This window comes from Opisthocomus hoazin, chromosome 8 (assembly GCF_030867145.1).
Source record: "Opisthocomus hoazin isolate bOpiHoa1 chromosome 8, bOpiHoa1.hap1, whole genome shotgun sequence".
Taxonomy (NCBI): Eukaryota; Metazoa; Chordata; class Aves; order Opisthocomiformes; family Opisthocomidae; genus Opisthocomus; species Opisthocomus hoazin.
The window spans coordinates 2634628-2662415 of NC_134421.1; the positions used below are offsets into that span (position 1 = coordinate 2634628).

The 27788-nt window shown below is 41.0% G+C and overlaps 1 protein-coding gene across 15 annotated transcripts in view; it reads right to left on the reverse strand.

Annotated features, from left to right (window-relative positions):
• ERC1 (ELKS/RAB6-interacting/CAST family member 1) overlaps window positions 1-27788 on the reverse strand; it is a 305098-nt gene that overhangs the window by 212437 nt on the left and 64873 nt on the right. For 10 of the 15 annotated variants that reach the window (XM_075428695.1, XM_075428694.1, XM_075428693.1 and 7 more), the window contains exons 3-7: window positions 24861-25277; window positions 10402-10476; window positions 8196-8351; window positions 6389-6472; window positions 3590-3757 (exon numbers count right to left, since the gene is read on the reverse strand). In XM_075428695.1, the coding sequence (XP_075284810.1) occupies window positions 3590-3757; window positions 6389-6472; window positions 8196-8351; window positions 10402-10476; window positions 24861-25277 (900 nt within the window). The remainder of the gene's footprint in view (window positions 1-3589; window positions 3758-6388; window positions 6473-8195; window positions 8352-10401; window positions 10477-24860; window positions 25278-27788) is intronic. The other 5 variants (XM_075428699.1, XM_075428697.1, XM_075428696.1 and 2 more) reach the window with 1 other exon arrangement.

Here is a 27788-nt window from a genome sequence, read left to right on the forward strand (position 1 = left end):
GGCAAAACACAGACTTTATATGGATGAAGTCTTAATTCCAAAATAAATATGGATTTATTTTTTATTTTGTTTACAATGAGATTGTACATTTTTAGAGCTACTTTTAAAGGTTCCTTCACAAATTGAAAAGTTAACCACAACACCTGCTCCACCCAATAGCCCTCAAGATAAACACCCCACAAACAGCTCACTGTTCTTTGTAGTTCTAGTGTGGCAGGCAGCAAATCCATTTTTGAGATATTATACCAACATCTTTTCCTCACCCACCTGCAGTTTTCTTTAACAGAAGACTAAAAGGCAGAAGCTTATGAAGGTATGCTCTTTTCTCTCAAAATGCTTATTTAAATATGACCTTAAAATACCAATCCCCTATGAAGATGTCTGCCAATATAAGACAACAAAAACAAAAATGCACCTCTCTCCCTCCTCATAACTCTCTGGAGGTGGACAGAGAGAAGCTAGTTATGTCTTAGCCTTGACCAGTGCTGTTAACAAGTGAGGACCGGCAGGATCTCACGTTGCTACCCTATTCTCAGTGAAAACTCTTGCATAGAAAGATACCTCTTCCTTAAAAAAGACCCCAAATACATCCCAGGATGCAACGATAAACATCTCAATGCTGTATTTTATCTATGTGTTCCAATCCTACACTTGAAAGGATCACTTGAAGACAGGAGAAACGTAACCGTGTACGATGAGTTGCTGAGCTTTCTGTCAAGAACATCAGCAAGGATGAAAAAGACGTGATTATCTTTCAAAAAAGTATAAATATCGTCTTGGAATTACATAAACATTCTCAGGAACATAAAGGGATCATTCCAAATATCTACTCTGACACAACGGAACGGCCTGATGACCAACACTTGCTATGTGTTAAATCCATACCAGACTGCCACATCTTACTGTGGAGAACGTGCCAGACTGTACTGAATCCATTAGACCTGTCATAAAAACTTCATTCGACAGCAGCATTGTTACGGTTTTAGCTCCACAGCAACTTCTTACTGAACGACAGACTGGCAGAAAATCATCTTTCGCTGTTACGGCAGTTCTTCTGTTTCACTTCCGATATCTGGAAGCAAACTATGTGAATAAACTAAGAGCAGTCAGTAGAAAATACCTCTCTCCCTGCACACCCTCCTCCCTCCCCACCTTTCAGCCACATTTTGTTGGTAGAAAAGGGTTTGCGTATTTCAGAGGAAGAATCACATTTGGTTTTGTATTGTGGTGCTATATGAGAATCTCAGGCCAAAGAACCCAGTGAAGAACAAATTTTCTCAATGATTATTTGGTAATATTACAAGTTTGAGAGTAGAATAATTTTCTATATAAAAAAAAGTCCTTTGTCCTTCAGCTAAAACAAAATCAAAATGTTCCGAATAACTATCAAGAGTATCTACCAATGGTGTGTAACCAAGTCTTTTTGTTTTTAAATACTTCGCTTCAATTACATACATTTTATTTGAATAAATATGTTTATCTACCATAACAGCTGAAATTATGACCATCTGCTGAAGTCTTTTAACTTGAAATAAAGTACCTTCTTCCAAGAACTTAATCTCTCATGGGCAGAAAAGTACTACTTTGTATTATTTAAAATTAAGAAGAAAAATGCATTTCTAGCTCCATAGGTTTGTCACAATACTGCACGTGATTTAATACATCTATATTATTTTCAATCACTGTAATTGATCAAAATCTGCAATTTTCATTTTACAACGCTCATTTACCTAATACCTACTTCCAATGATATTTTGAAATGTAAATATTTGTTAAAAGAAACATGTACAAATCTAGGATACATTCCTGACCAGCAAGAAGGAATTTAACCAGAAATTTATGATTGTAAACTAGCACACTTTCACAGTTACACAAACTAATAAAAGTGAACCTTGTCTCAAGTGAATAAGCCAAAAGTATTAATATAAAATAAAAGCAGAAATTCAAAATTAAAGTTTCTAGCTTGTAGAATTAAGTCACAAGTAAAACTGATCCCTTAACCCATTTTCTTTGTCAAATAGCACACTAGGAAGGCAAGTTTTTAACTGCATTTAAAAAAGAAAAGATAGATTTTGAGTGCATACTTTTCTTTTTGTTCCAGAGAAGTTTAATGCCTCTCCATCTGCTACCTGTTCAGTCACCTTAAATTATTCACCCAGCTGAAATTATCTGTTAATACAATTCAGTTTAACACAGAGCTATCATTCTCAATTTGTACTTAAACTTTAAAATTGCTGCCTTAGTTTCAGACCCAGATAAACTTGCCCTGTCCGAATTTCCTTCCATATCTGTGTCAGTTAAATCTAATAGATATTCTCTCTCCCTGCAAGTCACTCACCGTCTTTCACTGTCATGCTACAACATCACTGCTTTAAAGGAAACTCATTCTGCAGTTTCATCTTGTACATAAATCTGAGAGTAATCAGAAAAGCCATCTTAGAACATCAAAAGATATTTACTATGCAACTTGATTTCTGCAGGTAGACAAGGCCATGTACACCCACAGACTCGCTGAACATGGCTAAAGGAAAGCTACATGAGGGTAAAAAGTTCAAAAAAATCCTCTTAAACTCTTCTAATATGGAATCTTTCTACCAGCGTTACCCGCAAAGTTTCTGCATGCCTATTTCCTAGCTCCTTTGTCTTTTCACTGCTTTAGCTGTACCCACACAACCATTTCTTGATGCTTGGGTGCCATCTTTTGGGCTGCTTCTACCACTGCAATGTTCCGAGCCGGGGGACGGAAACACTGCCTTCACACAACATTTCATGCTTCTCCAAGAATGCCCAGCAGCCAAAAATTTATGCTATACTTATTCTCCATTTGATGTTCAGCTAGATCACAGAATCACAGAATCACAGAATAGTAGGGGTTGGAAGGGACCTCTGTGGGTCATCTAGTCCAACCCCCCCGCCGAAGCAGGGTCACCCACAGCAGGCTGCACAGGACCTTGTCCAGGCGGGTCTTGAATATCTCCAGAGAAGGAGACTCCACAACCTCCCTGGGCAGCCTGTTCCAGTGCTCCGTATCTTACAGTATATGGGAATTTATTAAGCATTTGTTATCAAAACAGAGTTTTGAAAATATTCTTCCTTTATCTTGGAATATGCATCATAAAACACGAAGCCCGTATTTCAGATGTGAGCACAAGGTTACACGCAAGAGTTCCTGTACATGCTGCCAGTGGCAGCGACGCCTCAGCAAGCTGTAGGCTACTGGAACACTCTCCCTTTCTCTGCTCTTTTTCAGCTACAAGACCATGGAAAATAAATTCCCCTCGCTTAGGCACTGCAAGTGCCAATTTAGCTGTGCATGGGAAAAATAGTACCACTGCCTGACTGTTAGCGGAGCACGTCGTAGGAGTGTGTGTTCATTCACAGGAAGATGCTGCACTCACGTACACCTCTTTGTCTTTACAATCAATCCCCTGACCTAGAGAATCAAACACATAATCAGCGATACCACGTGCTCGGAACAAGTAGTGCTGAATAACTACGGGATAGTAAAACCTAAGCAAGAAGACAAAATATAAGGCTTTTTCTCTCTTTCTCCAGGCAAAGCCAGTCAGCACAGAATTGCCCATTTCACCTCTGTCTGCAGGATAGCAGCTCTTTGCTCTTTAGCCGTAAGAGACTCTTTCAGAACTTCGATGTGTTGCTTGCTGTCAGAGAACTGATTCGTGAGGGTCTCCAGCTTTGTCTGCAAGGCCAGCAGCTCGGTGTCTTTGCGTGACAGCTCCTGTTTCACCTGACCAATCTGAAAAGGAAAGACAAGATGGGCAAAGGAAAAAAAAATTATATCAGCCTTACAAAAATAACTATGAATTCCCGTAACTACCAACACACAGCATGATACTCTAAACTTCTCCCACAGAATGGTGAAGCCTTTAGTTCTCTTGAATGGAAGGCCAGCAAAAATTTGTGTCATGAGCAGAAGATGCTAGGAAAAAAGAGGCAGGAGCAGTAGCACCCATTTTTCAAGAGGGGTTCTTTTTAACAGTCCATCTGTTCTTAGCCACTTTCCAGAGGACTGACCAAAAGCAGTTACTTAGCAGGGATAAGCTTTTACTGAAGCAAAACTGTAATGAGAAAGTACCCTTACTCTGTAATGTCAGAAGAGAGAAGATACCTACAAGGTGTCTCTCAGACACCTGATGCTTGCTTTGAAATGTCAGACCCGTGAGTTTCTGTCTCTCTCTCCATTTCTCGATCCAGCCTCATGCTTACAGAATATCTAAAGACACCTTTACTTTCCCCACTATTTACGAAATTAGCATTTCACTCTTCTAAGAAATACCTTTTTAATTTATGGAAGCTATTTAAAGCAAATGCAAATATATGTCAAAACAACATGAAAACTGTCTTTGGAATTGCACTTTTTAAAGAGCAATTTCCTAGATTTACTTTAGTGAATTAAATCAGTATGGAAATGCCAATTTATTTTAACAAATGTAGGTTGGATTATCATTCAAAGAGGCAAACACTAAGAAATTTTTAAAGCAAAGCACTGAAATGACACGAAATCTCATTTTAAGTGCAGTCATCACCCAGGACAATTTTGATGTAAACCTGAAGAAAAAAAATAAAGTTTTAATTAAAGAGGATAGGGAGCTTGAAGGTAGACTTCTGCCAAAGTTTATAACCAACCTTCTGGTTTGCCTTCTGCATCTTACAGAATAAAATAGCAATGTTTTACTTCTAGATATTATATAGCAGAGATGGATATTTCTCTAAAGAGTTTTCCATTTCTTAACTCAACAATTTTGTTTGTGACATTAAAAAAAAAATCCCTTGATCTCCAAAGTATGCTGTCCAATCCTTCAAAATGGAAATTGAAGAACACCAAACTAAAAAAAATTTCAAGGTCATCTTCCATATTGGAGAATGTGTCCAGAACAAAAACTGATATAAGCTATAATTTTTTTTTTTAATTTTTAATTTTTAATTAGAATAAATGCCTGTTCTAGTACAAATAACTGAGAGGAAAAGCTTGAGTAAATGTGGTTTTATCTTGACAACACTGTTTCAATAACGGGCAATTAAAGAAAGAAAACTCTTTACCAGTAGAGTATGAAAATAGCATCAAAAGATGTTATCGAGGACTCCTGTGTCCCAATGTGAAACCGCATACACGAGGAGATACAGAAGAAGGGGAGTGGAAGAAGGAGTACATGTATCTCAAAAAACCTCACACAACCTAATTTATTAAAATGGAATACTGGGAATGAGTGTAAGAAGAATTTAACTTATAGAACCATTCAATAGTCTATTGTTCACTTAATTCAAATATACTAGGTTGTTTTTTTCATATTTTTACTAAAAGCAAGTACACCTACAGAATGTTTTCACTACCTCTTTAAATTAGATACCAAAGATGTCAGCAGCACTATCTCTGCGGTCAGCTACTGGCCAATACCACCAGCTGCACAATGCTGCCAGGCGCAGCAGAATAGCTAGGAAGACAGCAACTATTGACTGCTAGTTATGTTTTCTGGAATGTGTAAACAAAAAAGCCAGCTTTAAAATTTCAGCCACAAAATTTTGAAAATAGTTGGTAGCCTGAACTATAGGAAAACTTTCTCAAACCAGTTGCGTCTTTCTTTGAAAAGATAAATTCTTTCTGGAGGCATTTCAGAAGTGATGTGTACTCTGAATACTTGTGTTTTGGTGAAATGCTCTCATCTGAATGCAACCACATTTCACCAGCATTAACATTCCCAAGCAGCACCCTGGGATCATCCTCTCTGGAAATGCCCAGAGAGGGATGTTCAGAGCTGTAAGCCCAGGCTGCTCTTTCGGGAGAATACAGTGCACACCATTCCAAGTTGCACGGGACATTAAAGCAGCATTAAGTGCTCACATCTCTCCTCTCGATGAGACACTATCACCACTCAGCAAATGCACCACTTCCACAGCGAAGGAATAGCCTGAATTCATGCTGGTAAAATTAAACAATCAGTTTTAAAAAGCGTTCAGCATCCGGCTTTTGGGGTTTTTTTTGTGAAAAAACATTCAGAGCGTTTAGCACACGTTTTCAAGTTCTTTTTGTTTTACTGGGGAAATCAAACCTCTTTGAAAGCCTGGCCCCCAAATGGGTGCTGAATACTTTTGGAAATTTGCTTCGAGAGAGAAGAGTAAGTTACTGCTAAACCAATCCATACCATTACAGAAACGGTAACAAAACACACACAGCCGTTCAGTTGCAGAGTGATGTTAGGGACACCAAAACCACGTGAACAGAAAGGCAGCTGCAATGCCGAGCAGGCTGTTAGTTCTACTGTTATATCAAGTTGTAAAGAAGAGAAGAGAAGCTACCCCGAAAGCCAGAGAGCTAGAAAGCCCCAGTGAATGGCCACTGCACACAGAAGATGAATCTTACTGCAGAGACCTCGGCCTGCAGACCAGCCACTCTTTTTTTCAGGTCCTCCCCTTGAGCCTCTTTGGCACTTAGCTCTTCCTTCAGTTGTTCTACCTGTCACGACATTGTTATGTTTTTAAATGTTTATCGTTTGTCAGCTTCTAGTCAGCCTGGTTCAACCCAAGTAACCAGAAGTGACAAAGAACTGAACAGAAGGATCAATGCTGGTCACTCCTTTTCTCTTCCACTCTTCGTTCGGTCTTCTCAAGTTTACCGTCTCTGTAATCTCATCCAGGCTGCCAGACAAGAAGTTGATGATGAAACAAACATGTATAGTTATGGTCATGCTTATATATGTCAAGTATGGGGCACTTCACCCAACAGTTTTGCAACTGGAATTCATGAAGAAAACAGGATAGGAAAAGGGGTATTTTTCAGTTTAAGGGAAACAAAATTAAGACACAGCCACAGATTATACAATATAATACTGAAAAAATAAATGTGCAGTTACAAAACAAGGTAGGACAGCAAGATCTCAAGATTGGAGCCGGCTACAAGTCAAGAGTGAATAACTATCAAAAAGGAGCACATTTTCTGCAGGAAAATAACTGAGCAGACACAGTAGACAGAAGAGATCCAGCAACTGAGCAGCTGAACAGACCTACAGGCCCACAGAGGGAGAGGAGCAGGGGAAACTGCAGAGTTGCTAACAAGGGAGGAAAGCAAGCAGGGAAGAAGCAAGGATGGAGGGAAGAGGTGCTGAAACAGTCTCTCCATTCCTAGTCTGAAGGGGGTATCCTTTAGTTGCTTGAAGTAACTCCGTGGGATAAAGGGCAAAAGTACAAAAGAACAGATGTGGTTGTCCTGAGGCAAATCGGTGAGTTGGCATGAGGGCAGTGGAAGAAACACATAGGTATTACACTTCTCTACTTCAGGGCAAGTAACACTTCTCCAAGAAACTTTCTCCAGCATTCTTATTTCAACAAATAATGTCAAGCAGGACAAATGCAGTAGGTTACAATCATTCAGGACCCAGTAGAGTAACTATCAACCTCTGTTCCAGGGAGTACACAAAAGCTAACCAAGAAAAGCAGGACTGCTCACAATATACCCACATTTACTGTACCAGGTGGCCTGAATCTTCATTAGAAAATGTTAGGGCCCGCTGCAAGACTGAGAAACCCTTCTCTGGGAGAAACAAAGAACGAACTGCCTTTTGGCTGCAGACAATTCAATAGTCAGCATCCATCTTTATACCTGAGGATCGACATGTCTCACTGTTCTATTTGCCCTGTATTCTGAACGGCGCAAATTAACATTGGCACCACCACTGTGCCACTCTGACTCCACTGCTGGAAGGAGAGTGTAATGGAAAGCCAACGTTCTAGTGACAGTTCATGCTCTTTTCAGCCTTTACGTAACAAAAAGACTAGCTATAGTACAACAGTTGTGAAAAGAAAAACTCCTTATTTCAATAAGACTACATTTGAAAAGACTCTAGACCAAATAAAATCTAAAACTATAATGGATTAGCAATGGTCTAAATACAAACACAAAATCCTTCTGAAATAAAAGAAAGTCAGGTGTGACAGCAAAAGCAGCATTTGGGCCATTGACCTTACTGAACCACCATTATAATATTTTCAGATTTGAATTTAAAATTCTCTTAAATATTTTAAAGTTATTTTAGTGCCTTCGTGGCAGAATACAAACAAATTCTGTTTCGCAGCACTTGAATGGGAACCCAGACCATAACTCTTTACTGAAGCACGAAAATTTCTCTCCTCTGTTCGCGAAGCTCAGTTTATCTTACTACTGTCATTTGTTTTCTCAATACCTTATTTTTCATGAATTTGGAATGACTGCGGTACACCTCCATTTGCTTCATTTCCTCTTCACGTTCCTCTGTGCTGAGAGCTCCGTTTGACTTCAACATCTGAATCTCCTCTTCCAAATCCCGGAGGCCACGCTCCATGGAAGAAATTTTTGAATCCTAAAAATGATTAGAGAAGACAGCTAAAAGATACACAGTTAGATGATTTGTTAACATACCATTAGAGTAAAAAAAAAGGAAATTATTTATACATGCACCTGCCCTCGAAATTTACTCCTAAAGGTCCTACAGAAATCAGTCTACCCCTTTTTACATAGCGTCTGGCTGAGTGCTCAAGTACTAATTTTTCAATTTTTTACCCCTTTCAAGGAAAGCTAGAGTTTAGTGCTGAAGCAAAACATGGCAAAGGGCAGGGACACTGTATATCACGAATAAATAAAGGACCATGAAAAAAGGTTGCCTTGTAATGCGAAGCCAGCATAAAACGGAGAAATTTAATTCTAACTGAATGAACAGCAAAATGTGACTGCAAGAATGGCAAAAAAATGAGCTTGTGCTGCTAGTAATTTAAGTAGGGTCACAAACAGAGAACACAAAAAGCATCAAGCAAGGAAAAGACTCAACAATCTAGTTTTGAGTGGACAATCTAGTTTTGAGTGGATGAAGCAGTAGAGGATCCTTCAAGTACTCTGGCTCATATCTACCACATACAAAACATTTCCATGGTTAAAAAATATACATCTGGAAAAACACAAAAGTCAATCTAAAATTATGCTCATAGTTTTACGGGACCATCAGAGATTTTCAATCTACTTGGTTTACTGTTTCTTTAGAAGTCTTCTGTGTTAGGAACAGCAAGAACAGATTCATACAGCACACAGAGCTTCATGCATAGTCATGGATGTGGATATGCATTTACAAATTGTAATCTCTTAAAGAGGTCTATTTTTAAAATTTCATTTCTCAAAAAAACCTTCGTTTTTCCCGAAATACAAGTAGGATTTGAAACTATCCCCCAATCCTTCATAATTTTTTTTGTCTGATAATCAAAGCAAAGCTAAAAAAAGCATGAAAGATTTTCACATATAAGGTTTTCACTCATGAGATTTTTCTAAAGGACCATTATGAAGATCGAGTCAGATCTCCTGCTTAATTTTTGATGCTTTAGTTAAAATCAGTAAAGCAGACGTTTGCAACAAAAAATTTGAGAGGTAATAAGGTGATGTGATTTACAACAGTCTCCAGTTTCAGCTCTCACATCATTTCCCAGAAATACCAGTGTTTCTCTTTTGATAGTAAAGATGGCTTATTATTACCAGATGGTCAATTAGTTTTCATCACTGTGGACCACAAAGATGACTAATAAAAGAAAGACGGTAAATGAAAGGCTCCAGAGTAGAAAGATGGGAAATGACTATGGAAAACATTGAGATCAAATGGAAAGATTTGGAAGGGAAAAAAAAGAAGGAAAATAAAAGAAAAAGGCATAGATAAGGGAGGAGGGAGAAAGGGAGGATACAAAAATGGGAAAGAATAGTTTGCGAAGACAGTTTCTTTTTTAACTGTGTTTGTCCAAACCCTGTGAGATGTACTTTCCAGACTGTATAATAGGAAATATGATTGCATAAAGCTGTATAAACCACACACTCCACTTGTGGCTCCTGAGCTCCTGGCAAGCTGCCATTGTTCCATTAGATACTTCAGTTAATGCCTTAAGAATTCCATCACAAATTCATCTAGAAAGGTTAGGTTTACTATGAGATAAAAACATCTTTCTAGCTATATGACCCATTTTTTAAGTGGGTTTTGAGTTTGCAAATTGCTAACTTTGTTGACACACAGAACGCAAAGCAGTATTTCAACTGTTGATACTATAAAAGAAAATAACCCACATAATAAAAAAAAAATACTAATCCATCATTCCCGTCCTTGTAATACAGTGGACTCCTGGTTAACTGAAAGAAATCTGTATATGCTGCTGCAGGCGGACAGAAGGCAAGTTTCTATTGTGTCATGAAGCAGCTCTGTCTCTTCACTGATCAATAATAAAAAAATAAAATAATTATAGATAATAAAATAATATAAAATAAAGATACTTATTTTCAATTGGAAGACTGGCAGAAGTATGTGGCATTTGGTGGTTACCTCTCATATGAAAACCCTTTTTCCAGAGAACAAATTGTACCGCTGCCTATATGCAATCATTTACCTTCATCTCAATGACAGTTTGCAGAGCCTTTGTCTTGGCTGTGTCAGGAGCATTTTCAAATCGACGATGGATCTCCTGTACCAGCAGAAAAGAATGCAGGAGTTAGCCTAATGGCATTTTGTCCCACTTCCAAATACAAAACAAAATTACTAGCAGCTTCTCTTTCTAATACACAGCATAAGTCAAAGCTGCTTTCTAATGCTACAAGTTCATATGTTCTGTTTTATCGGTTCTCGTATCAAAGAACGGCTACGCGAAAATTCCTTCAGCAGAATCACAGCCCCAGATAAAAAGCCACAACAGAAACTGCATCTTTGACTCCCTACTTACTCAAAATAAGCTGCTGAAATGCAGCTGAGTCTACTAAAAACCCCTATCATCTGCCTGCTAAACTAAACTATTACTAGTTTCGCACGGAAGACATATACATAATTTATTTGACTAGATGCTTACTGAAAACAATAATGCTGTGGTTTCTGTTTCGACAAACTGCAACAAGGTGCAGATGCGTTAATAACTCTTCTTCACACATTTTTACCCCAGAATAGCAACATTTAATTACGCATGATAAAAATCTTCCTCCACTCGGCCTCAAACATAGCTGAAAGTCCAAGACTGGACAGCATATTGCTTTAGAAGCTCAGAGCATGCAGACAGGAGAACACAAAAGTCCATGTGACAAAAATTTCCCTTCTGTTGGTGTGAATTCACAAAACTAACATGCTTCAGACTGCTTGCTAAGGAATAAACTTCTAGGAAGCTGAAACAACGTGTTCTACTGTATAAAGTAGTTAGGGGTTTCAAATCAACAAGTGGAAATACAGGAGAAGTAATACAGTATCAATTCCACTTTTTCATAATTTGTCTTAAAATAATCTTGTCCTTACACCACACACTAATGTTAAATGTAGGAATGTGAATACTGTTCGCATGTTAATATTATATGACACAAAAATACGTTGGTGCCCATAGAATACGAACTGTGATACCAGTTAACCTAACAACAAATTGTATATGTGCACCCCCCCACAGCTTAGCCACCCACCCCCCTCGCAGACCTAAAAGATGAATCCAAAAAGCCATCCACAAACTCCTACTTTCAATAGACATGGTGAAGAGATAACATTTTGTACGGTAGTCACATAGGCAACTTGCTCCATGTGGCTCATTATTTGAATAAGAAAGGCAGAGTTGTATCATGCTTTTCAAAATACTGCAGACACTACTTTTGTTGTAAGATTGTGAAGTGTTCTTGCACAGCTGTGAAGCGAGCAAGATAGAAATGTGTAGTGATATGACAAAGGCCACAAGAAGAATTTTGCATAAGTTTGGCACAAGGCCATTTGCATAAGTTGATGCCTGTGATTAGTAATAACAAGAAAATCCAGCAGAAGGTTTGTCTATCTTTAAACACTATACTTGTGTATGTCCTGATAAGCTATGTTTGCAGGTACGTTTGCAGTGCATGGCGGTATTTTCTGAAAAAATAAACCAGAAAACCCCTCTAAATATATTCGGTTCTCCCATAGTCAACAGATAACTTGAGAGCCTGTGGTCACGTATCACTGACGTCATGTAGACCAGAGTGGAGCAGTACCATTACTGTTCTTATGCTTACCAGTACCTCCATTCACATGCTGGATTTACTCCAATTTAGCAAGTCTAGCCAGACTTTCTTTCAGCCCAAAATGTCTTCCATCTGCCTGTAATGTACACGCCCAAAGAAAGGGCAGCGTGCATTCATCCCTGCTGTTCTTCTCAACTGCCATCCAAAGCACAGTACAATCAGCGATTTCTCACCACCAGCCTTCCACACTGTCGGTCTCTAGCACTCTTCCACTTTTCCATCTGCCTACGGGGTTAGGAGCATGCTTCTTTCTGTCTACAGTTCAACAGATATGGCTTCTACCTATATGGCTTTGAATCAAGTGAGGCAGCCACTTTATCTTGAATATGCTGATGGTAAATCTAAGGAGAGGGACGTACTACACTGAGATGCTCTTTCCCGGGGGTTGATCATAGGGCCATCTAAGGACTGCAGGCATTATTTCTGGAATCATCTCCTTATCAAAGCCGCAAGGTTTTTCGAAGCAGACAGCAGTCAGCCCAGCCAACTGAACCTTTTTCTACCATTTCCCATGCCCACTCTCAGAAGAAAAAGGAAGCTGTCAGCACACAGGATATCGTCAGTACAAGCCGGATCAATGTCATCAAGTCTCTTTTAATGCCTCCTCCATCCTCAGCATTTCTCATGAGGCACATCAATGAAACTACTTTTCCAGTCTGTCTCCACTACTTACTATTCAAGTTGCCACTTCTTCAGAGGTAATAATTCAGAGATTCGTTCGGTTATGCCGCTGTACATAGTGTTAGCAAAGCAGCTCGTCACGAGGTTAAATTTGCTTTAAAAATGTCTTTTCAACTAATCATAGGACAGTCTGCCACATACTCTGCTCAGAAGAAACTAAGAGCTTATCTTACTACCCTCAATCAAGGATCAGAGACAATAATGATAGTGTTACATATTACCTTAACAGGTGATGACGATGAGCTTCTAATACTCGAGACCAGCCTGAGCATTTAGAAATATGACAGGGAGCAGATCCAACACCCTCCACCTGCTTCTCCGTGCTCCTACCAGTACCTGTGTTGTGGTTTAACCTGGCAGGCAGCTAAAACACCACGCAGCCATTCGCTCACTCCTCCCACGGTGGGATGGGGGAGAGAATCGGAAAAAGGCAAAACTCATGGGTTGAGAAAAAGACACTTTAATAGGACAGATAAGGAAGGGAAAATAATAATAATAATAAAAGAACATACAAAACAAGTGATGTACAATGCCATCGCTCACCACCTGCTGTCTGACGCCCAGCTAGTCCCCAGGCAGCGGCCGCCACCCCCCAGCTAACTCCCCCCAGTTCAGCATGACGTCGTATGGTATGGAATATCCCTTTTGCCAGTTTGGGTCAGCTGTCCCGGCTGTGTCCCCTCCCAGCTTCTTCTGCACCTCCAGCCTCCTTGCTGGCAGGGCAGTATGAGAACCTGAAAAGTCCCTGGCTTGGTACAAGCACTGCTCGACAACAACTAAAACTTCTTGTCACCCCGAATCCAAAACACAGCACTATATCAGCTACTGGGAAGAAAATTAATTCTATCCCACCTGAAACCAGGACAACCTGTCACAAAAAACATGACTCTTCTTAAGTGTCCTTGGTCCTCCTCCACAGGGAATGATCTCAGCTGCCTTCTTTAAGGTAGCTGTGGTATATGTTTCCCTGTTTCCATCTCAGCCAGCTCTAATGTGTTGATTCAAGAATTGCGCCACAATTCCAAGATCTTCTGGCTGTCAGTCCTTCTCATGAGATCTGGATAGAGTGAGTCTCTGTCTTGCCACTGACACAATGTTGTTACAGACACTTTTTCAACATCTTAGCATGCATGACTAACTAGACTGGAGCCTTCAGAAATTTTCAAAGGATGTTTTTGTATGACTCAAGTGATAGCAGTGGCTTCCACCTGAAAAATCTCTATATCTGAAGTCTGCAAAGTGGACACTGGGGACTCCATTCATGCATTCACCAAGCAGAACATTGCTGAAGAGGCATCCAGATACTTCACTGCTCTGGGACGGCAGGCCTGTATCTGGCTGAAGTGAACAGCACCGCTTGCACAAGTACACAAACACCTGAATAAGAAAGGTGAATTCTGACTGTCCCTCTGGAGAGGCTCATACATGTCCCACATCCCCCAGTCCCTGCTCAGAATTCTCTTTTCCTGCCATTCCCAGGATGAGAGGAACTGAGAGGGTAAGACACACACCGTCCTTCTTGTGAATTCACGTGTGGCATGTTAAGTGAGGTATTTAAGAATGCTCGTTGTAGCACATATCTTGTATTGCTATAATACCACATCATTCTGTAATCTCTGCTTGGCTACGAGAGCACCTACTAAGAATACGCAAATCAACAACAAAACTCCAAGAATGTTATTTAACTCCTTTGAGAGGAAACTAATAAGAACAGACCACAGTTGAAGACATTCCAGTCACATCTTGCCTGGGGTGGACATCTTCACGTCCACTTCAAAAAAAAAGTTAGGAGGGGAAGAAAAGAAGGTTTGAATCTCCCAAATTTCAGAAATAAAAAGAAGCTGATTTTCCCAGCTTCAAAACTCATGGACGGGTAAAAGGGAATAATTCTGAAGATGGTTCTTTAAACTTAAAAAGGTGGAGAAAGATCCAAGAAAAGTATCTGATTCTGAACGGCATGAGCTTTCACTACAGGCAGAAAGTTCTGCCTCCAGCTGTACTTGTCACATCAGCTGCACAACCATCCAAGGGCTGTTACTGTAGAATAAAATGAAACAGATTGATAACAGAAAAGAAATTAAAACAAATTCTGTGAACATTTAGAAAGTAAGAAAACAAAAGATAAGAAAGTAAAAAAATAATATGACAAAAATTCTTTTATGAACAATATCTTATTTTTATTTTAGTAGGGCGATTACATACTAGTTAATTGCCAGTTGTGCAGGGACACGGTCTCTGTCCTGCGAACACAAAAGTAGCTACTGCTATGGAAATGGCATAGATGGCACACACAGCAGGAGAACAGCATGGCACTAAAGGGACGCTGACACAACATTGTCTGCTTTTCACATTGCACAGAGTTTTTCCAAACAGAAAATTCTTCTAAGCTTTTTGTTTAGAAATGTCTGTATCTCCACTGCCTGAAGTAGGGATGCTTAGCACTTCAGCAAAGGAAGTGTCCTACTTCTATCATCATCAGTAATTCCACAGTGATTTGGATGGCATAACCTGCTGAAAAATAACACCCCCCCATCTCCTGACTGCACAGTAAGGACTTCATTTTGGCAACGTGCCTACAATGCTAAAGAGCCTGAAAACAGGGGTACAGGCAGGCTGACCCTCCCCAAAACAGATCCTTAAGGGTGGCCGCCGAAGGCAGGTTGTGCACAGATATCCTTCTTAACTGTTACAGATTATGCACTTCTCTTCCAGTGGCGGAATGGAGAAATATTAATAAATCACATCTCTGATGTATTCAGATACTATTGTGGACACACACCACACAGATGAATGAAAATCAATATTTTTCATCTTCAAAACAGGACTTTGCGCAATAATTAAAAGCATAGGGCCACACACAGATATCAGGATCAGAAAAATACAAAACTAATACTTCATTCCTTGCAAGTAATCCATTCTGATAAAGTAATAAAGCATTATTCCTTTCTTCTACTTTCACACAGAAAGAACTTTCACATGCAACTGACACTGTGCCACAACAGCTCAGTAAACATCAGCATCTTTGAATGCAACTTCAACTATTACAAGGGCTGGCTCATATATATATGTTTTTTGATGTTTTTGTATGTTCAATAATTCCTTTCTTTTAAAAAAGATTTTAAAAAGGGAAAAAAGAGCTACTTGTTGCCAAGTTATGTGCAACATGCATGCTTTTCACTGTTAATTATTATTACTACTAAAAATAGGCACCATATTTCTCTTTCAGTTTAGCCAGTAGGAACTTCTAGCCACCAGATATCACCACAAAATTGCCAAGAATATTGAAGAACGCTCTATTATCCAATTTCTGTCCCAAGTTTTATGTTTAATACCCCATTATTACAAGCTACTACAGTTTCTACAGTTCTTTGGCATAAACACGAAAAGCTTTAGGTGGAGGGACGCCTTATTACCTGGTTGACACTGGTGCTACCATTACAGGTATAATGTGTCCACTTTGTGTGTCTACAAATTAGAAACAATATTAATATATTGAAGAGAGTTCAAAGAATGACTGCAGGAGTATAATCTGTCTTTAGGATAAAAAATCAAAATAAAAATTATGGTGCAAATTGACCACAATGTTAAAGCACCTTCCCAGGCAACAGAAACTCAAAATGGGTTGTCCTGTCCAAAAAACATTAAGCTTCAATAGCTAGAAACTGAAGGCTAGAAACAGTAAGAAGTTTTAAACAGCGTGGCCACCTTAACCAGAGTTGGGGTTGGTACTTCATCACTACCAATTTTTCATTAAAAATAGCCATTTTTCTTTAAAAAAAAAAAAAGCAATGCTTCAAAATTGACAGAAACTGAAGCTCTGCATCATATTACCTTATATCTGCCAAGTAGGCCTGCAAGGTAGCACAGTACCCCTGTGAGAAACAATACTGCAGTCTGCTGGTCAGCAGAATTACATGGAACAGCTCAAACATACCAAGCACACTGAATACGTAAAGAATAGCTGTGATAAAGTGATTTTAACGCACCACAAAGAATGACAAATTCTGTGGGGTTTTTCTTGACAAAGAAGTGCCAAAACAACTGAAAATTAGAGAATGCAGTTTAGAACTGAAGGAGTCCTCAATACTGAGCAGTCTGAGCACTATGTCTTTAAAACATTAATAAATTATACACATGTGCATAATGGTGAAGGAAGGAATTTAATTGGGTCCTTTTCTTCCTTCCTAATCTGACCATATCATTCACTGTTATTCCCTCAGTTGCTCCTGCCTCTGGTTTTGCGGGGGATTGGGAAGAAACGTGAAGGTGCACTCTTAAGCGATGACATTTTTATAGCGGAGTAAGCTGTACGTTTAAAATGCAGCAACTTCTCTTTCAGTAGCACCACGAGAGAAGCACTTTCCAAATCAAAAAGGGACATGCCTTCCACCCCCTGCAGAACGTACATCATCAGGTGGCACATATCACCGAGACAGTAACAAAACCCTGCTCTTTCATACATGCATTTCTTTTTTGAAAAAACTGACCGAAAAATACAATGTGGAATTAAAACCACAGCTGTAATTCTGACTTTTTTTACCTGAATTGGCCTACCCATGTGTTTATATCATCAAATATGATGTTCTGTGCAGGATCTTTGCATCACTCAGTAGACTAGATAGTTTTACTTCACTAAAAATATTTGGGTTTATATTGGTTTATATTAAATATTGGTTTCTTGTCCAACATGTAGTCCAGGTCTACCGTCATTCTTTTATAAAGTGACACATAAGACATTCCAAACTACAATGATATTAAGAAAGGCAAAATGTATACAGAATAAATTATACACGCTCTCAAGCTGCAATAGCCCAGTTTCTCAAATTTTGTTCTACAAAAGCTCTACATGTTTTAAAACTACTTCTAGACAAATCAAGTGACTATAATAAAGATACAACTATTTAAATGATCTTGATTTGTATCACTTCTCCCTGCTATCCTCTTCTGAAAGGTCAAAGGAATGAAGCAGCAGCAGAAAAAGCAGAAACTTGCATTTTCTAGCTCATCAGAAAGATGTCCCGTAGTATGACGGTAGTAAGAGTTCCAACTACTGAATCAATCTGTCTCCTCCAGCAAACCAAAAATTCTCTCTAAAAGTGCGTCTTATGGGTGTCCTGGTGGACGACAGGTTGACCATGAGCCAGCAGTGTGCCCTGGTTGCCAAGAAGGCCAATGGCATCCTGGGGTGCATCAAGAAGAGTGTGGCCAGCAGGGCGAGGGAGGTTCTCCTTCCCCTCTACACTGCCCTGGTGAGGCCCCATCTGGAGTACTGTGTCCAGTTCTGGGCTCCCCAGTTGAAGAAAGATGAAGAGCTACTGGAGAGAGTCCAGCGGAGGGCTACGAGGATGAGGAGGGGACTGGAACATCTCCCCTACGAGGAGAGGCTGATGGACCTGGGCTTGTTCAGCCTGGAGAAGAGAAGGCTGCGAGGGGACCTAATAAATGCTTATAAATATCTGCAGGGTGGGGGTCAGGAGGATGGGGCCAAGCTCTTTTCAGTGGTGCCCAGTGACAGGACAAGGGGCAATGGGCACAAACTGAGGCACAGGAAGTTCCAGCTGAACATGAGGAAGAACTTCTTCACTCTGAGGGTGACGGAGCCCTGGCCCAGGCTGCCCAGGGAGGCTGTGGAGTCTCCTTCTCTGGAGATATTCAAGCCCCGCCTGGACAAGGTCCTGTGCAGCCTGCTCTGGGTGACCCTGCTTGGGCAGGGGGTTGGACTGGGTGACCCACAGAGGTCCCTTCCAACCCCTACTATTCTGTGATTCTGCGATTCTGTTGCAAAGTCTTGGAACAGGACAAAAGTGTTCTTTGAGATAACTCTAATTGCTCCAATTAGAATTCCTAAATCCTTCTCTGAGCCTGGAGCAGAAAAGGGTAAGAATTTTAACGCACGCATGGAAAAAGAACTTCTTTGCAAAACTTGTCACAGTTAATTAAATCCTGTTCAGATAAGACAAACAAACTTTCCTCCTTGCTGGGCATCATCCAGCAGCGTTCCGGTAGCACGCCTGCACGGCACAGCCATCCTTCCTCACTAAGCTCCATGCTGCTACGCTTCGGCCATCGCAGTATCACGTCTGACGATCTAAAGCCAAGTCAGGTATCTGCATGTCATCGCCCGGCGCGTCTGCTCGCTGCTCTCACAGACATCTGCCTTCAGCGGAGACGTCATCAAGAGCGTTCACAGAAATTCAGTGCTACTTCCTACAATAAAGTGAGCACTGGTCAATTCAGAACAGCTACAAGCAGGGATCGGTTCTTGTACTAAGGCCATACTACATAACTGTAATACAGTTCACAAACAGGACTTTGTGGGGTTGCCATTTCAACAAACACTGAAGATGAAAAGAAATAATCGCTTTTTCTGCCACAGCCTTTCCTTAAGCTCATTGTAAATGAGCGCCCTTATGAATGACCCATTGCCGTGACTGCTTGACATACAAAACCACCCTTTATTTGTTCAGTACTACAGCCCTGACTCCTTAATGCAGCTTTGCACTGGTTTGTATTAAAAATCCATCTTGTTTGAGTGGGCCCAGTTATTAAAAAAAAAAAAATCAACACTGTAATTTACTACCAAACGCAGTTTTTGTGGCACGAAGTGCAAAGCTACTGTTGGTTCCTTCCTTGTTCCACACCACGGTGACATGCAAACCTTGAACCTAGAATTGACTCCTGATGAGACTTTCTGAAGAGCCTTATTTCTGTTTCCGGGAATAGCTGTCTAATTTTTGTCTACCAAATCAAATGGCTGTTTCGTTCTTTCTGCTGAACTACGTTGCCATTCTATTACACTGATACTTCAGTGAAGGCCTCACCCCACCTTCAGTACCTGCTCAGCCTCATAGTTTGAGTCTGCCACTGCCTTTTCCCAGGAGAATGCTACAGCTACAATATCACAGTTTAAGTTAAAGGGAGAGTTGTGTTTGACCTCTTGCTGAAGGTATTGACACCAGCCACATACAGCCTGTCACAAGTCACTTGCAGGAACTGCATATCCTTCATGACAAATACGTGGCAAAACTGTTCTGAAGGAAGACCTAGCACTGTACATGACTTCTACGGCCACCTTTTCAGGAAAAGCCAATGGGTAGGGCCATGTCTATCATCAGGACGAGTATATATTATACAAGGCATGATGGGATTGACAGCTTCATAGGTGTATCGGGTAGATACCAGTAGGAACACTGGCCAATGAAAAGAATACATTTGGGAACTTGCCCTCATATGTCCTCCTTAGTTCTCATGATTTGAGACATCAAAGGATATCCCACTTGAGCAGGAGAAATGCAGAGATACGTCAATATATCTTGGAGACTCCAACTAGTATATGCCATAGTGCTGCTGTGAACAAAGGTGTATTTGGCTTGCAGAGCACGTGTGTCCAGTAGCAACCCCGAGACAAACAGGTCATCAGATTAACTACTGTTGTAAAGTCTGTGCCGATATCCCTTGTGAAGGAGTAAGAAAATGGGACAACACCGCAAAGTTGCTTGGCAAGTATCTCACAATAACACACAATTATGCAGCTTCTTTTCATCCCTCATGGGCAGAATCAATACAGTTTTGGTTCTCTCCTTTCTTCTAGGCAAATGAGAACTTTTCTCTCCAAACACTCTCAAGAAGTTACCTCTTTATTGACTGTGACACTAGAAGTGTATGACTTCAGTTCTTTCTTCAGATATACATTCCTAAAGACAGATGCTAACGAACAAATCACACGAGAAAGGTTTAACAAAGCTGGTGTAACGATGCTGGACTGTCTTTCTGAATCGCACTTTGCCCATAGCACTCCAAGCATCTAGAACACTGGGTGTGGATACAATCACATCCATAAGTCCCACGGATATTTGGTCTATCTGTTAGCCTGTGTAGCTGAGAAAAACATATCGACACTCAGTGCATCTAGCATTTTGGGGGAGCAGGGAGGTTATGAAAAAGAGCACAGCCAAGCTTCGTTATCTTTAGCGCTATGCGCTGTCACCACCATCACTGCAAATTCCGCATCAGGCGAGTCTGGAACAACGAGGTGGCAGTTCATGCAACTGTGGAGCTATTCTGGAAGCTGCAGCCCAGCTGCTAGATTCCATCAAGCATTTCTTGCTGCTATGACAATAATTTTCTTTCCGAAAGTTAAGTCTATGATACCAACAACAATATGAGTAATTTTCACTAAGACTTAAGAAGGGGTATTTAAAATAGCAGCCATCTTTTTATAAGCTATGAATCTTAAGCTTGTCTTCTAGGGTAGAGGAATATGATGCAGCCACACTGCCATCTGCTGAAGTCAGGGCATCCAGAGACATGTCTTCGTTCAGATGTTCAACGAGACATCTAATTTTTCATTATTTTGTGTTAATGAGAGACTGTGCCCTGTATCAGTGAGTTGCCAAATACATCCTATGCTGGGATACAGGATCTTTCCTATGGACTTATATGGAAAGACTGAATCACACAGAATGACAGAATGGTCGGGGTTGGAAGGGACCTCTGGGGGTCATCTGGTCCAACCCCCCTGCCAAAGCAGGGTCACCCAGAGCAGGCTGCACAGGACCTTGTCCAGGCGGGGCTGGAATATCTCCAGAGAAGGAGACTCCACAGCCTCCCTGGGCAGCCTGGGCCAGGGCTCCGTCACCCTCAGAGGGAAGAAGTTCCTCCTCATCTTCAGCTGGAACTTCCTCTGCTTCAGTTTGTGCCCGTTGCCCCTTGTCCTGTCGCTGGGCACCACTGAAAAGAGTTTGGCCCCATCCTCCTGACACCCATCCTTCAGATATTTAAAAAGATTTATTAGGTCCCCTTCTCAGCCTTCTCTTCCAGAATTCAGGACATTTGGGAAAAGCCCAAGATAGTCAAATTGCTTATAAAGACACCTCTCGCTATGTGCAGAAGAATCTATTTCATAACCTAGATATGGGAGACTGAGATGGTGCTCTGGGAGATCACTGAAGATATGCAATATCTTCTATATGAGGAACAATTTAGTAGCATTGGACTTTTGAGCCTGGAAAAAGACAGAACTTGGAAGGGATTTGACAAATCTAAAACCGTCTTGGTAGCAACCGCTTGTTCACTGTGCCTTCCAGTGCAAGAGCAAGAGGCTGCCAATGAAGCTACCGGGACACAGGTTCAAATTCAGAAGAAATGAAGCAGATTCTTCCTGCAACAGAGAGTAGGCCTGTAGAACCACTCACCAAATGATGCTACAGCTGAAAAACTTTACATAGGTTCAAGACGACACCGACGATGTACTCAGATGGCAGATCCATGGAGGATACTAAACTGACAAGTCACAAAAAGTTCAAGAAAGCCCTCATCTGTAAATAGCTGGGAAGATGGGACAGCGTTACAGAGAAGCATCGTGTTTGCCTTGTTCTTACCCTTTCCTGGGTGTCTGCATATGGCCATTACGTGAAACAGAATGCTGGATGAAAGCGATCGTTGGCCTGAACCAGTACAGCTATTCCTTCATCATGATCTTATCAGAACCACAAGTCTGGGCTCTCTAAGAATTTCTTCTCCTTAGGAAATTAGTGCAATCTTTAGTACAATCACAGTAATAGTGATAGCTGAAGAAATCCTTGAATTCGCATTTAATTTTCAAGGTCAGACTGCTGGCCACCACACCTGCACTGTCTGTCTGAGAAACCTTCTGCTGACCTTGAGTCTCAACATCACACTTCAAACTACATATAGGCTTCAAAGTTGAAAAATGGAGCGATACCTTTTTTGCTTCAAGGTGCAATCTTTACTAGCATTCCCAGCAAAGATTTTTACTGGAACTCTGACACGCTTGTAAAGTCAGAAGCAGTACTAGTGGATCCTGACATCTCAGAACTTGCTTTAGCTAAGATGGTCAAAACCGCTGTTCAAGTTTTTCTCAGCTTTGCTGATGTGTTAGAACATGAAGTACAAACGCTGACCTCCCAGGCATATGCAATTCCCTTTGAGAAACCAATGCTTCCTTCAACAGCAGTATTTAAAGCAGAGTTTAGCATGCCTTTACAGATACTGGGAACGCTAGATACAGAACCATCAAGAAAGTAGATTGATTTTTTCAAGGCAGCTCAAAATTCCATAGTTAGTATATGGGGTAGCATAGGGCTAAAATCAACTAAAATTATGGAAATACGGATAAACACATAATAAAAGGTTAGCAGACACACCTAAGAGACAACAGAGACAACTTCCAAGTGTGGAACAGCGATGGCAGCTCTGAACCACTGCAGAGCAGAGCAACTTGGTGCTCAGGAAGCCAGATGCAGTCAGCTACAGTTCAGCAACATCCCTTGATTTTCTCCAGCCTCCTGGAGAAAGCGTAAGACCTGAGTTTCATGCAGACAAGCCTGAGTTCAGTTAGCTCAGTGTAGCTCAGAGCTCAAGGACAACACACGGGTACTGACAAAATCCTTCCCGGTGTAACTCAGTTCCACACAGAGATAATTTAGCATCTCTGCACATGACACCATGTTTCCAAGGCTACCAGGATGCTTCAAGGCTGGATCCCACACCATGTCAATGGCTTGAGCTACAAATTACAGTACACCCAGCTTACCCTTCTCAATGCATTGGGTGGGCAGCAAGGAGTGGTTAGTTTTAAAATGTTAGACAAACAGCATTTGCACTTTCCATGTCAGTAAGTCATCTCTACCTTCTCCAGGAAATCTTTTACCATAAAGGCTAGGATTTAAATGATTCATGATTTCCAGATATGTGTGAATGAAACAAGAATTCTCATCTTTTACCATCTACTCATCAGTAACAGAAACAAATGTAGCCACATTCCTAAAAAATTACACAGCTCCTGCCAGCTTTTCATTTATGTTGCTGGACTTAAAGCTGAAACAAATGGAAGCCATTTGAAGCTCTTCCTGAAATAGATACAAGAATTGGAACAGAATTATCATTGGTTGCTAAATACAGGAAAAACTGTAGTGTAGAAACTCTGGAATCATATTATCTTCACTCCAGACACTCAAGAGATTACTGCTCTAAAAAAATAAATCTGGCCTAAATCTGGCTCAGAAATGCAGTGGGCTTTCTTATATAAATGCTCGCAAGAGCACAAGTACAACGGGTCAGGCTACGGAAAACATATGAATAAGAGGTATTAAGAAGTATTTATTTGCTGCACTCACTGCTCTCACAAACCTCTGTGCCAGACCTTGCTTCCCTCACTTCTTCGAGAGGGGGCTTAAATCTTGTGTATGCGTCAAGCATTTAAAAAAAAATGCTGACCGACAAAGTAGACCCACACGATGCCCCAAACAGGTCATTTGATCCACACACGCAGATTACACATACGTGTGTAGCTATCACTTCAGGTATTCAATCTACAGACATATGTAAAATAATCCTCAAGGAAAAACTTCTCATTAGATATGATATTAGATATCATATACATACATACATGCTGAATTACTAGCCTTTTAGAAGTTAATATTAAAATACTTCAGGAGGCTGGACGACAAGAGGAAAATGCATTTAACAACATCAAGAAATTTAATGACACTGGCTACACAACAACTCGTTTTCCTTTATTTTTCTAAGATACGTAGTCTATATTTTATCATAATTAATATAGGATGATTAATAGTGAAGAATGCCTGCCATTGTACTCCTCCGAGGTGCAATACAGATATAACAATGAGTTTTCTCTTCTCTTTTCAGAGGGATGGGGTGAAGGGGTTACTATGTGTGCAGCGGTGTCCCTTTAAGTAATCTTTCTTTTGGCTGTGCATCCAGGGCAGCTAATAGTTTTATCAAATACCCTTCACAGCAAGAAGACTGTTTCCATGGAAACCATAGAGCAACCATCCATTTACTCCTGCAAAGATTTCTCTCAGCTCTCTCCTAAATACAGGTAGCTACCTTCTCTCCAACTAAAATAGAACACAAGAATGATTTTACAGTCTGCGTGACAATCCACCTCCAGAGCTTCTTATGGAGACTATGGGGAAATCGAGGCCTACAGTACAAAAGCACACGCAAGGAAGCCAGAAAGAAGTCTTAAAACAAAGACAAATTCTGTCAAGCCTGCAATGTAAAATACAGCTTAGAGAGGATGGAAGATTCTTTCCTTACAGCTGTGAAATGGAGAGGAGACAGAAAAGCTTAAGATTGGAGATGCACTCAGAGCTTGGTCACTTACCTCTCTCAGCATGTTGTTTTCTTTTTCCTTCTGTTCGAGAAGGCTCTCCAAGTGGTGCACATGCATCTCTGCCTCAGCCAACCGTCTTGTTCGCTCATGATCTTCCTCGGTGGCTTTTGCTGACAGACCTTTACTCTGCAGCATCTCCAGCAGCTTTTTGATAGACTCGTCACGCGCATTTAAGGTCTGTTTCTGTGTCTCAATACGCAGTTCCATCTCTTCCAAGGTTTTACGTAGCAGGAAGAGTTCCTTGGCCTGGCGTTCGTGCTCTGCATGAAGGCGTTGGAAGTTTTCCTCTGTCAGCTCTGCCACGAAGGGCTCACTGGTTCTAGTGGTGCTGTCCTGCTGGAACAGCTGGTTCAGGTCCCGCTGGATCCGAAGCTCATCTTGGAGAGCCTGGATAGTCATCTGCATATGCTAAAAGAATAAACAAATAAAATCAGAGGATTCCCACCGCTGGAGAAATAAAACAGTACGAGCCACATCAGTCCTCCTGAACCACCAACCGAGAGGAAACCTCAACACCGAAGACCAACATTGTTTTTTGGAAGCAGAATTAAGGTGAAACTGGGTTACACTACAGAAATTTCAAGTCCCTCCTTTTATGCCTGGTAGAGGTTGCTTAACACTAGAACGCTCTTACTCGGGTGACTCTCCCACTTCCACCAAGTAGAGGGAGTCACTGTTTCAAACGGGAAAATGTCAGCAGGCATTTGTCAGTAAGCTGAGAGCTTAATTTTTTTTTTTTTCCAAATGTCTGCCTACCCTACAGAAGAATTTTGCATAAGAAGTCCTAGACTAGTATTACTGTCTTCACAAAGCAGAGGAACACATGACTATTAGAATTTACACACCACCTAATAAAATGTAGTCAGCCATGAAGGCTCCCAAGGTCTTCAGTACTAACACTGCACGTAGCACAGACTTCCCAGCTCACTTCCAGAAGACACTTCAGCATGTCAGGAAGAACCACAGCTATAGAAAACTAGATATATGCTGACTGGGGGGAAGGGTCACATCATACAATTCTATGCATGAGGATTTTAATACAGAACAGAAACTACCACCTTACAAAGAGGAATGTGAAGTCAATCAAATCACCAGTAGTTTGTGGTTGTGCAAGACAACAAATCCTGTCTCAACGACTGTGAATACAGTGGGTTAATACAGTGGGATAATAATGCAGAAGCACTGCTTGCCTACAAAAGAGTTCTCGCTTCATATTCAGATAAACATTTGTTTTCTCCTCTGCAACACAGAAGTATTAAGACAAGAATGCTCCCCAGTTCAAGAAAGGTGAGGAGCTACTGGAGAGAGTCCAGCGGAGGGCTACGAAGATAATGAGGGGACTGGAGCATCTCTCCTATGAGGAGAGGCTGAGGGAGCTGGGCTTGTTCAGCCTGGAGAAGAGAAGGCTGAGAAGGGGACCTTAGAAATGCTTTTCAATATCTGCAGGGTGGGTGTCAGGAGGATGGGGCCAGACTCTTTTCAGTGGTGCCCAGCGACAGGACAAGGGGCAACGGGCACAAACTGAGGCACAGGAAGTTCCAGCTGAACACGAGGAAGAACTTCTTCCCTCTGAGGGTGACGGAGCCCTGGCCCAGGCTGCCCAGGGAGGTTGTGGAGTCTCCTTCTCTGGAGATATTCCAGCCCCGCCTGGACAAGGTCCTGTGCAGCCTGCTCTGGGTGACCCTGCTTGGGCAGCGGGTTGGACTGGGGTGACCCACAGAGGTCCCTTCCAACCCCTGCCATTCTGTGATTCTGTGAAGAATGGAGAAGTACTAATATGTTGAACAAAGACCTGATTACCAGTGACGAGATACACACCGAGTGATACATGTCTACTCCATTAAGAGTAGCAGACACACTTACAATTTAGTCTGAATGTGAACAAATCAGATGGACTGATCCTGGGGACTACATTTATATTACAAAAATCAGTGTCTGCAATACAGCTACTTCCAGTATTCACTAGGACTAAAGTGCTAGTTAGTATTAGTTTTAATCTATTACCAAGCTTGATGCAGAAGGCACTGTTAAGGTCTATGATGCAAATACAGTGCCAAATTAGTACGTTTGACACAAATCCAAGTACTTCATTTCACTCAAATATTTGTGAAAAGAAGAGCTGTAAAAAGATTTGGGTTTAAGTATTACTTCAAGAATATATTTATCACAATTCTTGTGTAAAATTCCTTGGAGAAATTCAGTAGCTGTCTAGAAATTGTCCTGGGCAGCCAGCTCTAGGTGGCCCTGCTTGAGCACGGAGCGGGGCTGGACCTGCCGACCTGCAGAGGTTTCTTCCAACCTCAACCATCCTGTGATTCTATGAAAAGACAACAGACAGAAGATAGTATTTACAGCACAGCTGCCTGCTTTTAAACTGTTTTAGAAACATTAATGGTTATTTGGTTATACAGAATGGTGCATAAAGGCAGTCCAGTCTCATTTTATTTACAAAGCTCAGTCCTTTACACCAAATACTTCCCCTCCTTTCATGTTCTGGCCTAAGCAGAGCTTTTCAAAACTAAAGGTTCTGTTTCACAATCAGCTCACCGAAGTTGACACTGCCACTAAGAGAAACAGTTCAGCTCTCTGTCCTTCATTAGGTGGCTGGCACTGACAACTGGATCAGAACTTCAGCTGGCTGAAAACCAGCCTCATCCAAACCAAACACAACGTCTTTCCAGCCAGATCTCTGATCTGTTGACGGTGACTACTCCAATGCTGATGCTAGTGCAAAGTAGGGATGGGAACACGCCGCTTAAATGCGTAGCTTCAGGATTCATTTAAGATGCTGTAATTGTCTTTTATTTCAGTAACACAATACTTGGCAGTTACTAATTCTGTTAATCTAAAACTACACTTCAGGTAATAATATACCTGTGCTACGTTATCACACAGATTCCAAGTGAGGCGACATTTAAT